The sequence below is a fragment of the Brachyistius frenatus genome, unplaced genomic scaffold (genome assembly GCF_029030835.1).
Source record: "Brachyistius frenatus isolate BFR_SWC_R1_liver_20210118 unplaced genomic scaffold, ASM2903083v1 Contig_159, whole genome shotgun sequence".
Lineage (NCBI taxonomy): Eukaryota > Metazoa > Chordata > Actinopteri > Embiotocidae > Brachyistius > Brachyistius frenatus.
Genome location: NW_027210758.1, coordinates 514,696 through 530,000, shown reverse-complemented (window position 1 = coordinate 530,000; position 15,305 = coordinate 514,696). Strand labels below are relative to the sequence as shown.

General features: G+C 42.6%; 1 protein-coding gene across 3 annotated transcripts in view; it reads left to right on the top strand.

Moving 5' to 3' along the window:
* The window catches only part of plxna3 (plexin A3), an 80,576-nt gene that overhangs the window by 5,303 nt on the left and 59,968 nt on the right, over nucleotides 1-15,305 (top strand). For all 3 annotated transcript variants that reach the window (XM_069716553.1, XM_069716552.1, XM_069716551.1), the window contains exons 2-3: nucleotides 13,453-13,864; nucleotides 14,319-14,509. In XM_069716553.1, coding sequence (XP_069572654.1) covers nucleotides 13,575-13,864; nucleotides 14,319-14,509 — 481 coding nt within the window. In that variant the 5' untranslated portion in view covers nucleotides 13,453-13,574. The remainder of the gene's footprint in view (nucleotides 1-13,452; nucleotides 13,865-14,318; nucleotides 14,510-15,305) is intronic.

Here is a 15,305-nt window from a genome sequence, read left to right as displayed (position 1 = left end):
GAGACGGACTCTGATTCGTTCGGCCCGCAGCGTTTCAACCTCTGATTCACAGACCTGCCCCGTCGACCAATGAGAACGTCCTGCTACCGTGATGTCATCGGTCGGTGCCTCGGCAGGTACTTAAAATGCACCATGAGCGTCTCACGAATGTGGAAACAACACAAAACGTTCGGACGTCAAGACGGATTAAAAACAAACTTGTTTGATTTTAGAGCAGAATTTGTTATTATTAGATAAACTGAAATAGTTTCAAAACAAAAGAGGAAGTAAATGTTCATATTCTCTGACTCACTGAAAAGGAAGTTTATTTGTGCTGAAATGATCCTCATCATGTATACAACTCTGGCTTCTTTCTTGAGGACGATTAACATTGAATCTAAATTCTGTTAAAACTCTGGGGACTTGAATGCACCGCGGTGGCCGAACGAACGTGTCAAACATCTGGAATATTTTGCGTCCGTCACATCTGTTCGTCTTCATTTCGGATCGCTGCTGTCAGATCTGACAGGACGAACACACATCACACATGTGTTTTTTTTAAATTATTATCAGACGTGATGGCTCTATTGGACTAAAAACACACACACACACACACACACACACACACACACACACACACACACACACACACACACACACACACACACACACACACACACACACACACACACGTGTTTGTACTACCATCATTATGGGGACCCAGGATTACCTGGCCTCGGTCAGAACCCCTCAAACGGTCCTGAAGTGACGACCGGGCCATCATGTCCTCACAAGGTCTGAGATCGACGTGGGTCCTCACAAAGATAGACAATCAAGTAAACACACACACACACACACTCAGGATGAGCGAAGGAACGAGCAGGAAACAATCAGCTGACACTCTTCACTTCCTCCCTTCTGACCTCCGGCAGCTGGACGAGTGTGTGTGTGTGTGTGTGTGTGTGTGTGTGTGTGTGTGTGTGTGTGTGTGTGTGTGTGTGTGTGTGTGTGTGTGTGTGTGTGTGTGTGTGTGTGTGTGTGTGTGTGTGTGCCGGTGTCCTTAGAGAGGCCAGGGTCAAATACATACATGTGTCCTTGTACTGTGTGTGTGTGTGTGTGTGTGTGTGTGTGTGTGTGTGTGTGTGTGTGTGTGTGTGTGTTTGTGTCTGCAGTTTTGACGTTCTGGTATTTTACCTGAATATTTCTATTTTAATGTAATTTATATTTAATATTCCACTAAATTGATCTGACATCTTTAACAAGTAGTGAATGAACAAATCCTTCGTATGTATAATGACATTACAAAGACTTTATACACATTAACGCTGCAGTCCGAATAAAACTAAATATATGTTTAAACAAAGTTTCTGAAGTTGTGAGTTTTGAATTCATATTTTTACTTTCCAGTGAAAAATGTAGTTCGTTACGGTGGTTTGAACTTCTACTGAACCGCCGCAACATCCTGCATGTTTCTGGACACGCATGTGATTTAATCCGTGGAGGACGAGGTCAAATACATGTATGTTCACATCATGTGTGTGTGTGTGTGTGTGTGTGTGTGTGTGTGTGTGTGTGTGTGTGTGTGTGTGTGTGTGTGTGTGGCATCGCTCTGCAGCTGCCGAGCCATAGAAATGCTTTATGAACCAACAGGGACACTTTGTGTGTGTGTGTGTGTGTGTGTGTGTGTGTGTGTGTGTGTGTGTGTGTGTGTGTGTGTGTGTGTGTGTGTGTGTGTGTGTGTTCAGGGTGGAGTCCAACATGTCTGCTCTGTTTCACCGTTAAAGGACCATCACGTAGTTATTTTGTTTCCCTCTCGTTAACTTCAGATCAGATCAGTTTCCTTCTGGTTTTCCGATCGATTCCTCTCCGAGACGTAAAAAACACACGTTCACATTAAAACAAACGCTCCTCAAGACGTAAAGCGTATTTCACGTTTTACTGTCGTGGACCAGCGTGTCTATTTCACGTTTTACTGTTGCGGACCAGCGTGTCTATTTCACATTTTACTGCCGTGGACCAGCGTGTCTATTTCACGTTTTACTGCCGTGGGCCAGCGTGTCTATTTCACGTTTTACTGCCGTGGACCAGCGTGTCTATTTCACGTTTTACTGCCGTGGGCCAGCGTGTCTATTTCACGTTTTACTGCCGTGGACCAGCGTGTCTATTTCACGTTTTACTGCCGTGGACCAGCGTGTCTATTTCACGTTTTACTGCCGTGGACCAGCGTGTCTATTTCACGTTTTACTGCCGTGGACCAGCGTGTCTATTTCACATTTTGCCTGTAAAGCCCGTGAAAGCACCAGCGCGACATTAAACTCCGGCTCAGTTTTTAAACGTGCGTTCGAGAGTCCGTTAAAAGAGGTCACCGGGTCGCTCCGCAGAATATTAAGTCGCGAAGAAGACGAGGTTCCCGGCCGTCAACATCTCATTCACGCTCTTGCTTTAGCTGCTAAGCTGATTTCCGACCCTGCAGACGGTTCCTGAAGCCTCCGGCAGGTTCGGCCTCGGAGCAGCTGACGGTCGGTCTATTTTAAAACCTCTTACTGTATTTCCACAGCGTGCAGATCTCTGAGCACTCTTCTTCTTCTTCTTCTTCTTCTTCTTCTTTTTCTTCTTCTTCTTCTTCTTCTTCTTCTTCTTCTTCTTCTTCTTTTTCTTCTTCTTCTTCTTCTTCTTCTTCTTCTTCTTCTTCTTCTTCTTCTTCTTCTTCGCCTTGAAAGGAAACACTTAAATACACAGAAACTGCTCATTTTGGGAAACTGCATTAGTTGCTTAGTTACGGCACGTTTAAACGAGGCCGTTTTGGAAATCAGAAAATCTGTCGAGGGAAGTGAGTCGAGTTTCTGACTTTCACCTCTTTTTCTCTCTTTTCTTTTAACATAATTTTTTTTTTTTTTAAAACAGATGAAACATTTCCTCCAAAATCTGACGTTCCCGATCAGAAAAACGAGTTTTTTTTTTTTGTGCCCCTAAAAAAAGAAGAATAGCGCCGTTAACGAGAGGAAAAATGTTGATTCTCCCGAGAAGGAAAGCTTTTATGATGATGGAGACGCGACCGGATAGAAAATTGATCGTGTTGTTATGATCATTATTTTTTGTAGCGTAAGAAGTCATTCGGTCTTCATTTGTTGACGCCGTGCGGCTGATCAATAACACTTAATTAATGTGAGACATAAACAGGAAACAGGAAACAGCAGGATTTACAGGCTAATATTAGAGATATACAGTGAACCCTCGTTTATCGCGGGGGTTACGTTCCAAATAGAGACCGTGATAGGTGAAATCCGTGAAGTAGTAACCTTTTTTTTTTTACAATTATTATACAATGAAATACTCCATAATACATTGAAACCAAAGAACAAAACCTTTTTACAAGCCCAAGCATTTGTTTAACAAATAAAAGTACTGTATAAATGTTTTTTTTACAAATAACTACTGTACTGTAAAATAATAATTTTAATCATCAATACGAACTGAAGGCTTCAAATTGCTGAGATCGGCACCGCCCCACTGCGACCCGAGTCATTGGATTAGAACGGGAGGAAATGAAAAATGATTATGAAAACAAATACAAAGTACAGTAGGACAAATAGTGACTCGTGTATTTCACTGCTCTTCTGACTGAGCCGCTGCATCCTGACTCCGCTCTGCAGCGGTTCTTTCTTCTAAAGCCGGCGGTGCAGGTGTGGTTTTTCGAGAGAAGAACATAGTTATCGGTAGTTGTTGTCGCTCTTTTTTCTTCTGGGCAAAAAGATTCTTATAAACCGACATGCCACCATCGATTATTTTTAATTTGGCAAGCTGTTTTACGTACGTGTACATATTAAACCGCAACGTTATTGACAAACAGGTAGAGAAGAAGCGGAGAGACTGTTTAGCCAATCAGAATGCAGAACACAATGCACGATGCAAATCCGTGAAGCAGCGAGACCGTGAAAGGTGAACCGCGTTATAGCGAGGGTTCACTGTAAAGAGCAGAAAGGGCTAACGGGCTAATAGCATGCTAACTTGTAGTTTTTAATGCTAATTTTATTTAACGTTTGAATTCGGGAATTTATCGTGAAAATTGGGAGAAATATTTCAATATTTTCTGGCATTTATTGACCAAACAATCAGTCGTTTAATTGAGAATATATAATCAACAAGATGACTCGATAACGGGGAAAAACTGGTAATTGAAGACGAGTGATTAACGTAAAAATCGTCCGGACATTTTACAAGTTTAACGACGGCCTCGAAGGTTGAACGTTCGGCGATAGTTGACGGAGCGAGTTTCTTTGTTTGTCTTCCTCTAACGAACCGACATCAGACGAGCCGTCGCGTGTTCGAATCTCACGCTCGCGATAAAGACCCCGTAAAGTTTAAAGGAGCGTTCTGGTGTTTTTTTTTTTTTTTTCTCGTTTATCTCGGTATTTATTTATTTATTTACTTTTTTAAAGTCTCTGTGGTCTGAAAAAAAACAAAACCTTCAGGCCTTTTTTTAAATTTTTTTTACTAAATATTCTTTTTCTTCACAGTTCATTTCCAAGGGAGAGTTTTCTCCCGACGCTTCCCTTCAGGTCGGACCTGAGGTGTTGGGTTTTATTTTCTAGGCGGTTTAAATCCTGCAGTATGTTTCACGTAGTTTAAAGGGTGTCACAACCTGATATATGTGCACAGCTTGTTTTCAGTTAGAAAAATGAGGCAGATTATTATTTCATTTAGCTGTTTCTGTCCATTTTTTCAAGATGAGATAAGATAAAGACTTTATTAATCCCACAGTGGGGAAGTTTAGTCGCCACGGCAGCATAGAAACAGTTAGAGAAAAAAAAAGATGCACACAATGAAAAAAAATTACAAATACGTATACAATTAAATAATATAGATGAGACATTTTTTTTTAGAACAAGTAAGATCATTGAATAAATACACACGCATACTATACACAAAACATAAAACAATTATAAAAATGGTAAATAAATAATACATTACAAAAATTTAAATAAAATAAATTTAAATATACCAATGCATTTTACATGTAAAAAATATTAAAGACAGATTTATCTATGTCCTCTGTTTGGTGTCAGTGTTTTTTTCTTGTTTGAGTTTGTTTGTTTTGTGGTTTTCATATTTATTACGAAAGAGTTAAATGTTTCCCCGGATAAATTCCCAGAAGCGTTTTTTATTTTGATCTGTATTTACCTAATCTGCCAAATAAAAACCAAATTGAATTGAATCAAATTATCAAATTGGGAGATCGCAGCTGATATTCAGAGTGTTGAAGGGGTTTGTGGGAATAGGCTCCGCCCCTTCGGTCTAATTTTGAACTAATTTAGTTTTACGACCTCTATTTTTTCATTCTGTCATTCTTATTGTTTTGCCCCGTATCATATGCTGCTGTAGAGAAAACAAATGTCCCCTTGTGGGATTAATAAAGTATTTATGTATCTATCTAATCTGTCTATCTATCATCTAAAGTCAGAATTAATCGGTTTAATCTCCGACGGTTGAAGTCCAGCTGCTCTGCGGAGGATAAATATAACCGACTCGGCCCCTTCAGACACGGGAGTAAACTTTGTTTGGATTTTTCTCAGTGCTGTGTTGACATAGCGGGAGAGAGGGGTCAAAGGTCGCCAGCAAGCGTCAGATGAACGAATGAATGAATGAATGAATGAGGTTCCTTCTGGTCTGTTTTGTGTTTTTGATCCCAGAGAATGAGGATGAGATCATTTTTTTTTAATTCGATTTAAAACAAAAATTGGATTAAAAACAAATGATGGTAATTGTAGAAATACAATGAAGTCTAAAAACGGTTAAAACTGCAACAACCAAACAATTAACAAATTAGCAGTTTAACTAAAAAATATAGCGGCTGGATTTTTTTGTTAGATGAATATTTTTCTAGGCAGTTTTTAGTAAAAAGAAAAAGCCAAACCTTTGATGTTTCCAGCTTCGGGATTTTCTGCTTCTCTTTCTCACGCTAGTAAAATAAAGGATCTTTAAGTTTTGGACTTTTTTTGTCATTAAAAAAAAAAAAAAAATGAAAACGTCATTTTGAATTTTAACACTTTTTTAAATTTTTTTTATTTTTTATTTTTTTTATTTTTTTACATGTTATAAACAAAATTCTTATTGACTAATCAGCAAAATAATTATTGGTTGCAGCTCTACAACGTGCAGTAAAAGTAATAATGCCACAAATTTAAAAAGCCCTAACTATAATAATAATCACTATATTATTAAAACTTAAAAGATTGAACACTTTTCTGCAGATATTTCTACAAAAGAGATTTCACAGAATATGTTTAAATTTAATGATGAAAATAAGTGTTTTAAAAGACTTCAATTTTCTGAACCTTTTAAGTATAATTAACTTATAAAAAGGTGGTTTTATGAGTCTTGTGTGAAATAGGACTTAATAATGAATGTACCAGGTCTGTTTTCTAGCTGTCCGGTTATTATTTCACAACATACCGACTTCTATGAACGAACGTTTGCTCGTCTTCTGCTTCGGCAACATGTTTTTTCTTCGGGATTTCACGGCAGGCGGATGAAAACAAAACGACGGCGTCTGTTCGGCGTCCTTCAAAAAGGCCGAGAGCAGGAAGCTGATACAATAAAATAAAAAAAAAAGCCTTTAAAGTGTTCACGCTCGAAACGAACCGTAAAACGGAACAAATTTTCTGATTATTTTAACGTAATGAATCCTCGAAGCTTCACAACAGATAAAAACGGTTTTCGGCATGTTAATCTTCTGCTTCACAAACAAACCGTTTCTCAGCTTTCTGATTCATTTCTATTCATTTAAAGAAAAAAGAAAAGTGTCCCTTGTTTTACCAACAAAACAAAAATAAATCACAGTCACTATTCAAAAATAAGACGCGAGATCTGTTAACAGCTTCGGTTTGTTTTTTTCTTCTCTATTAAGATTCAGCTGCTCGTTTATTTAATTCTGTGGAATAACAAACTGAAGAAGCCCAAAAGTCTTCTTAATGGATGTTTAAAAAAAATAAAATAAAACTCAAAATCGGTATCGCAACTTGGCTTTAGCTAAGCTTAGCCACAGGTATCTCAGCAGCTAGCTTTCATTTGATATAACGCTCTGACTTTAGCTGTGTAGTTAGCATTTTTCTATCAGCCGTGTAGTTGGTGTCGTTCTACGTCTTCAGTTGTGCACTTAGCGTCGTTCTACGTCAGCTAGCATCTTTTAATGCCTTTAGCCGTGTTGTTAGCATTTTTGTCGACCTACGACTTAATTTTTGCAATTGCTGCAAATTTAAGATTTCAGCAGAATGTTTTCTACAAGCTACGGCAGACGTTAGAGAGTCACATCAATCATCTTTAAACCAGACATTAGATCCTATCGTTGGTGTGAGTGTGTGTGTGTGTGTGTGTGTGTGTGTGTGTGTGTGTGTGTGTGTGTGTGTGTGTGTGTGTGTGTGTGTGTGTGTGTGTGTGTGTGTGTAGCTCTGATTTAGCATCCAGCTCCATTAGCCGTGTTTGTTTGTGTAATTGAGTCCATCTATTAGCCCTCTCGGTCATTACCGCGACGATCTGAGGCTCCAACCGTCGCTCCATCAAACCGTTATTTCATTAGAGCCGAACGCCGTTCATCACGCGTCCTCGGTTGGCGGTTGATTTGTGTTTTTTTTTTTTTTTTTTTTTTTTTATTGAACGGATCAAGCTGATGGAAACCAGAGGCGCCGACTCATCCAAACTGGTCTGACCCGGAGCGGTTTCAGCGGCTTCACGCTCCAGTTAAACAAAACGTCTTCGAGAGGCTGACGGGGACGTGAATGTGAGATCAACATCGACTGTCGGCACGTTGCGGGTTTTTAAATGAACTCCAGCAGAGGTCAAAACAGAGGAAATAATCAGTAATCTGAGGAAACGCTAGATATCGTGTAAATATTTCAAGAGTCAACAAAATCTACAACAAACTAAAATCTAAAGTTCACGAACTTTAAACAGGAGACGCCGGCCTCTGATTGGTCGAGGACTGATTTTTGATCTGTTTATGTTTAGATGCGTTTTTGTTGTACTGGTTTTGAACCAGGTTTTAGATGACTTTTAGATGGACTATGGGTTCGTCCTGAACTGGTTTAAGACTTTGTTTTCGAGACAACTTTTAGAGTGACCTTGCACTAGCTTTAGGCTTGGTTTTGACCTCCTTTTAAACTTGGTTTTGGACCAATTTTGCACTGATTTTAGACCTGGTTTCTGACTTGGTTTTGGACTAAATTTAGACTTGGTTTCAGACTTGGTTTGGAACTGGTTGACGACCAGTTTTGGACTTGGTTTTAGACTCATTTGAACCCGGTTTCAGACTTGGTGTAGGACTTAACCTCGTTTCAGACGTGGTTTTGAACCCTGTTTCGGACGAGTTTCAGATGGACTTTGAACTCATCTTTAAACCGGTTTCAGACTTGGTAGACGGTGTGAACGTGTGACTCTGATCTGATGGTGTAGATCTTCTGTGTCTCGGGTTGAACGTGTGTGTGTGTGAATCATCCACCTTTTACAATCTGAGGATTCTCTGCAGCGACATCCAGGTTCGAGGCATCGTCTGTTGTCATGGCAACCACTTTGTGCTGCAACCAGTGAAGGATCAGACCGCCGGCACGTCGTTCTGGTTCCCATGTGAAACGAGCTTCTCATAAAACTAAAGTCTGTATCGGACAACCACAGCTCTCAGAAGGATCAACAACTTATCAGCTATAAACATGTGAAATTATGAGTTCATAAGAGATGCTCTTGTGTTTTTTAACTCATAAAAATATCTTTAAAACACCCCTTCTGTTTTTATTCCAGCGTCATGTGGACATTAAAACCAGGACTTTATACAATAAGAAGTGTGGGAACCAGGAAATGTCAAATTCAGAGTTTGATTCATATTTTGCTAGTTTCTTGTATAACAAACCCTCAAATTGGAAATTATATATCTACATGTAGATATATATATATATATATATATATATATATATATATATAGATATATATATATACTTTTATTTTGTGCGACCAACAGATGAAAGAAATCCACAAACAATCATCCAGTTAAAATAGTTCCTGTTAAATTTGTAGGATTTTTATTTAATGTATTGTAGAGAAACAGACTCTTCTTCATCTTGTCAGAAACCCCCCCCCCCCCCCACACACACACACACACATCAGATGACCAGTGTGTGGTTGTGTGTAGCTGCGAGTGTGTAATCAGCAGCTCGGTATCCATTCCCCACGTCTCTTATTCACCTCCAGGTCTTCAAGTCTTCTTCTTCAGCAGCGTCGGAGCTCCGGTTTACAGACGGACAGTGAAGTGCTCGCGCACCGCTGGGGGTGGGGGTGGGGGTGGGGGTGCGACAACGTTAGCGCCTTTAGCTGTTAACGGCGCCGTCAGAAGCTTCCAGCGGTTTGTAATTACAGAGGAGGAGTGAGAGTCGGACGTATTAACTCGCCGTGTGTTTATATAATTACAGGAAGTGACACAACAATCCGCCCGAATTAGATCAACGACACGTTCCACCGTCGGCGGACGGAGATCAGCATCGTCCTTTTCTTCTTTCTTTCTTTTTTTTTTTTTTTTTAGAACCACAAAAAGCTCATCTGAATTTTCCCCTTCGATAATTTTATATGTGAGAAATTCACATCAGCTGTGTCGACGTGTTGTCAGCCTGACGGGACTCTGACAGTAAAAACCTCCACAAATCGGCAGCTTCGTTTGCAGCAGGTTTTAAATCTCGGTGTTTATTTTATCTCTTTTGTTTTTTTGGGGTCTTTTTTCATCTTCTGATAATTTGAAATCACTCCAGCGTCTCTTTGTCGTCGTATCTTTGTGATGAAATGATCAATACTTGATAGATGTATTATTCTGTGTTCATGACTGCAGGTGAATCAGATTTTGTTATCTTCAGGACAGACGGTGTCCAGTGAACAGTGAACTATCTGCATGGGTTGCCGTGGTAACGACGTACGCGCAGCCCGGCTCTCTGCGGTGGTTTTGAATCTCTTGGTGGTTTTTTTTTTTGCATGTCGTAGTAATTCAGCGTCTGTTAGAAGTCGTGTCTGGTCTCTTTGTCGTCGCTTCATCATCATCATCATCATCATCATCATCATCATCATCGTCTTCATCAGCACCAAGACAAGCTTTAGACTTAGGTGTGAACTCCTTTTAAACTTGGTTTTGGACTGATTTTGGATTAGTTTTAGACTTGGTTTTAGATTGGTTTTAACCTGGTTTCTGACTTGGTTCTAGACTGGTTCTGACTTGGTTTAAGACTTGATTTTAGATTGGTTTTAACCTGGTTTCTGACTTGGTTCTAGACTGGTTCTGACTTGGTTTAAGACTTGATTTTAGATTGGTTTTAACCTGGTTTCTGACTTGGTTCTAGACTGGTTCTGACTTGGTTTTAGACTGGTTCTGACTTGGTTTTAGACTTGGTTTTAGACCTGGTTTCAGACGTGGTTTTGAACCCTGTTTCGGTCTAATTTCAGAATGACTTTGAACAGGTTTTTAAACCGGTTTCAGACTCGGTTGACGGTGTGAATGTGTGACAGACTCTGATCTGATTGTGTAGATCTCCCGTGTGTCTGAAGCTTCTCTGCAGCAGCTCCGTCTCTCTCTGTGATGGAGACTCTGTGAGGATCTCAGGCTCCAATAAACTCCCCACAAAGACTCTTTGTGCTGCAGCTTCCTGCTGGGAACGACTGCAGGGTGGTCCTACCCCTCAGAGGGTCCGAGAGACACAAGGGGGGACAGACGGAGACACGACCAGGCCTGATAGAGACACAGTCAGATTACAGCTGAGGGTAGATTTCGGATTGTGAACGTTACGAAGCCGCGAGTTTAGATTCTGTCCGTCACCATCTATGCTAGTTCGGAGCAGGAAGTGACCACATATGGACGAGCTGGGGAGGAGCCAGTGGTTGATCTGACTGATCTGATTGGAAACCATGACAATACTACGTCCCACCCACCGATAGCTGTAACCTGACTGCACCGCAGGCCTGTCAATCAAACAGACACGCCCCCCAAAAACAGGTCTTCTTGAATCTTCTTTTCTAATGAATGAGGGATTATTTTCAGATGGACCTCCAGAAAACTAAGAAGAAGGAGTGACTTTAGCTAACAACACCGAGATAACTGGTGGACACATTTTATTCACTTTGGATTTGATGAGAGAAGTTGAATGGGAGTCTATGGAGCCGGAGGCTTTTTGGAGCCGACCTCTAGTGGCACTCGCTGGTATTGCAGCTTTAAGACATTTCTGTAATCGGCCTCATTTTTCAGACCTGAAGCTACGAACACTTTTATATTCAGTCTGTGGTTCATGAGTTCAGTCCCGCCCCCGCCCAACGGTTTCGTACAAACATTTGTACACACACATTAACACACACACACTAATCTGTGGTTCAACAGGGTGATGGATGGTTCAGTGAAATCGTAGTACAGTTAGAGAAACTCTATCTGTGTCCTCTGTCTGCCCAGCTGTCCACACACACACACACACACACACACACACACACACACACACACACACACACACACACACACACACACACACACACACACACACACACACACACACACACTCACTCACACTCTGGTCCATCTGTCGACCTCTCCTCTCTCTGGTCTCCCTTCAGCTCAGCAGACTAATTAACTAATGTGCTGATCTTTCACTGCCTCTTTGTGTTTCTGTGTTTCTCTGTGTGTGTGTGTGTGTGTGTGTGTGTGTGTGTGTGTGTGTGTGTGTGTGTGTGTGTGTGTGTGTGTGTGTGTCTGTGTGTCTGTGTGTGCGTGTCACAGGGTTAATTGTTGGACTCGGCTTCCTGTTCGTCGCTGCTGCCAGAGTAAAAACTTTATTGTCCATCCTCGGTCTGTGTCTGCGTCTAGTTAGCGACCGTCGCTCTCATGATGCGTTCACAGTCTGACTGCCTGCAACTCGCTCGTGGTGCTTTCAGGGTGTCTCCCTTTGACTGCCTGCAACTCGCTCATGTGGTGCGTTCAGGGTCTCTCAGTCTGACCGCCACTGGCTGGTTCTGGTGGTGCGTTCAGGTTCTCTCCCTTTGACCGCCTGCAGCTGGTTCTGGTGGTGCATTCAGGGTCTCTCCCTTCCACCACCTGCAGCTTGTTCTTGTGATGCGTTCAGGGTCTCTCCCTCCGACCGCCTGCATCTCATTGTCGTGACGCGTTCAGGGTCTCTCCGTCCGACTGGTTTTGCGTTAGTGAGTCCGAGATGTTCGTGACTCTTCCACTGAGTTTATTATTGAAGTGAACAGAGCGGAGCTCCATGCAGAACTCCATCCACAAAACGTCCCGTTTTTAAGCAGCAGAATGAATCCAGCTCTTTGTTTGCTGCTTCACTGTCTCATGTTCTCTCTTATTGATTAATGCGCCCGAGCTGAACACCAGTAGGCTGATATGAAGCTGCTGCAGTTGAGGGTTCAACTCCCAGCGGGCCGCCCACACACACACACACACACACACACACACACACACACACACACACACACACACACACACACACACAGAAACACATGCAGCAGAGATGCGAACGCAGCGACGACGTCCGGCTGCAGAAGCTACAGAACCGACTCCATTTTGTCTTCACGCGGCTGGAGATTAACGTTAAACTGCCGAGGCGGTTACAGCTGTGTGTGTGTGTGTGTGTGTGTGTGTGTGTGTGTGTGTGTGTGTGTGTGTGTGTGTGTGTGTGTGTGTGTGTGTGTGTGTTATCAGCGCTGTCAGTCAGAGCAGAGTGAAGTTTCCATCAGTGTTACTGGAGCTGCTGAAGCTTTGTGAGAGAATCAGTGAGAAGACAGACGGAAACAGATCGATACCTCTATCTGCCTCCAACACACACACACACACACACACACACACACACACACACACACACACACACACACACGTGGCCTCTGTGTGTGTTTCTGGTAAATAATCCTGTCTGTGGGTTTTGAAGCTCTTCGTCAGGCGAAGCAGCAGGGTGATGATGATGATGATGAAGAAGATGATGAAGATTCTGTGTGTTGTTGGAGGTTTAAATCACGTGACGTTTGAATATTTAAGCTTCAAAAAGATGTGTTTTTTGTTGGAGGGGGTTGTGTCTTGTTTGATTGACAGGCCTGTGGTGCCAGTCAGGTTACAGCTGGGTGGGACGTAGTGTCGTCAAGGTTTCCAATCAGATGGAGTCAGATCCACCGCTGACTCCTCCTCCTCTTCGTCCTCCTCCTCCTCCCCCAGCTCCTCCAAATATGGTCACTTCCTGCTCCATGGCAGTTGACTGGAGTTTCTCTCTGTCTCGGACGTATTTAAAGCAGCGTTGTATACATCTAGTGAACTTTACCAGCAGCTGAACTGTGTGTGAGCAGCTCCTGTCTGCAGTGCATCATGGGTAATCAGGCAACCGTCACTGAATCGCTGTGAAACCGGAGGGCAACTTAAAATCGAACAGTTTCTCAGGCAGCTTCTGAACTGTGTTTCTCTCCCTGCAGCCATGTACCTGTGAGGCCGACCCTTCATCCGAACTGCAGCCAGCTCTTCTCTCCTCCTCCTCCTCCCCTCCTCTCCTCCTCCATCCCCCCTCCTCCTCCTCCTCCTCCTCTCCCTTCCCACCATGCTCCTCCTCCTCCCCCTCCTCCTCCTCTCCTCCCCCCTCCCCTCCTCCGCCCCGGCTGTCCCTCCCCCTCCCTCCGCCGCGTCCAACCGGGTGGCGTACCGGCCCTTCGACACCTCCCTCACCCACCTGACGGTCCACCGGCGGACCGGCGAGGTTTTCGTCGGCGCCGTCAACCGGGTGCTGAAGCTGTCGGCCAATCTGACGGAGCTGAGGAGTCACATGACCGGACCGGTGGAGGACAACGCCAAGTGTTACCCTCCGCCCAGCGTCAGGGCCTGCGCTCACCGGTCTGTCCTCACCTGTCTGTCTTATCTTCACCTGTCTGTCTGTCTGTCTTCACCTGTCTGTCTGTCTTCACCTATCTGTCTGTTCTCACCTGTCTGTCTGTCTTCACCTGTCTGTCTGTCTTCACCTATCTGTCTGTTCTCACCTGTCTTATCTTCACCTGTCTTTCTGTCTGTCTTCATCTGTCTTGTCTTCACTTGTCTATCTCCACCTGTCTGTCTCCACTTGTCTTATCTTCACCTGTCTGTCTGTCTTATCTTCATCTGTCTGTCTTCACCTATCTGTCTGTTCTCACCTGTCTTATCTTCACCTGTCTTTCTGTCGGTCTTCATCTGTCTGTCTTCGCCTGTTTGTCTGTCTTCACCTGTCTGTCTGTCTTCACCTGTCTTATCTTCACCTGTCTGTCTTCGGCTGTCTGTCTCCACCTGTCTAACCCTCCCACCTGTCTGTCTTCAGCCTGGAGTCCTCTGACAACGTGAACAAGCTGCTGCTGGTGGATTACACGGGGAACCGTCTGGTGGCGTGCGGCTCCATCTGGCAGGGCGTCTGTCAGTTCCTCAGGCTGGAGGACCTCTTCAAGCTCGGAGAACCGCATCACCGCAAGGAGCACTACCTGTCCGGAGCCAGAGAGGCTGATGGGATGGCAGGTGAGCCGGGAGGGGCGGAGTCAGAGACATCCGAAATCACTCCTGAATCTGGTGGAATTAATTTAGCCTCTTTTTCTTTTCTTTTTTTTACCTCCTGAAGGTTTTTTTGTTTTTTTTTGGTTAAAAAAACCCGTGTCTTAATATCAGCGGTTTCATTTTATTTATTCTGCTGTTTAATATTCGGTTACAAACAGCAGATTTTTATGCTGCTGTCAGATTTTTTTAGTTCATATTCACGTCTGGAAGTAAAAACAAAAGAGCTCCAGCGTTTCAGACGTCAGCCGAGTGACGGCTCGTCAAAATATTTATTTTATTATGAATCAGCTGCTTTTAGTTGAATGAAGACAAAACAGAAGACTGACAGATTTTATAATTTTTTTGTTTTTTTTGTTGACATATTGTCTCCAATCAGACTTCAGATGCGTTTCAATCATTCAGCTTCAGAAACACGAATCTGACACGTTAAACTGATGCAGGTTTTTTTTTATGCCTTTTTTTTTATCGTAGAAGCCTGAGTTGAATAATAAACCTCGTGAAGAAGAAGAAGAAGAAAGACTCGTTTATTAGTGTCAAAGTTTCTGTAGGCTGAAAAAAAAACTAAACATTTTCATGGTAAAAAAAACATGATGTAAATAACAAAAAGACAAAGAAATGACAGGTACCAGTAATCTAAATAAACACTAACTTCCATTAAAACCACAGAAGAAGAAGGTTTCGTTAAAGAAGCGCCAGTCAAAACTTAAATGGTGCTAAAATATAACTTTTATGTTCGCTGTCAATCATCTGCTCATAAAAC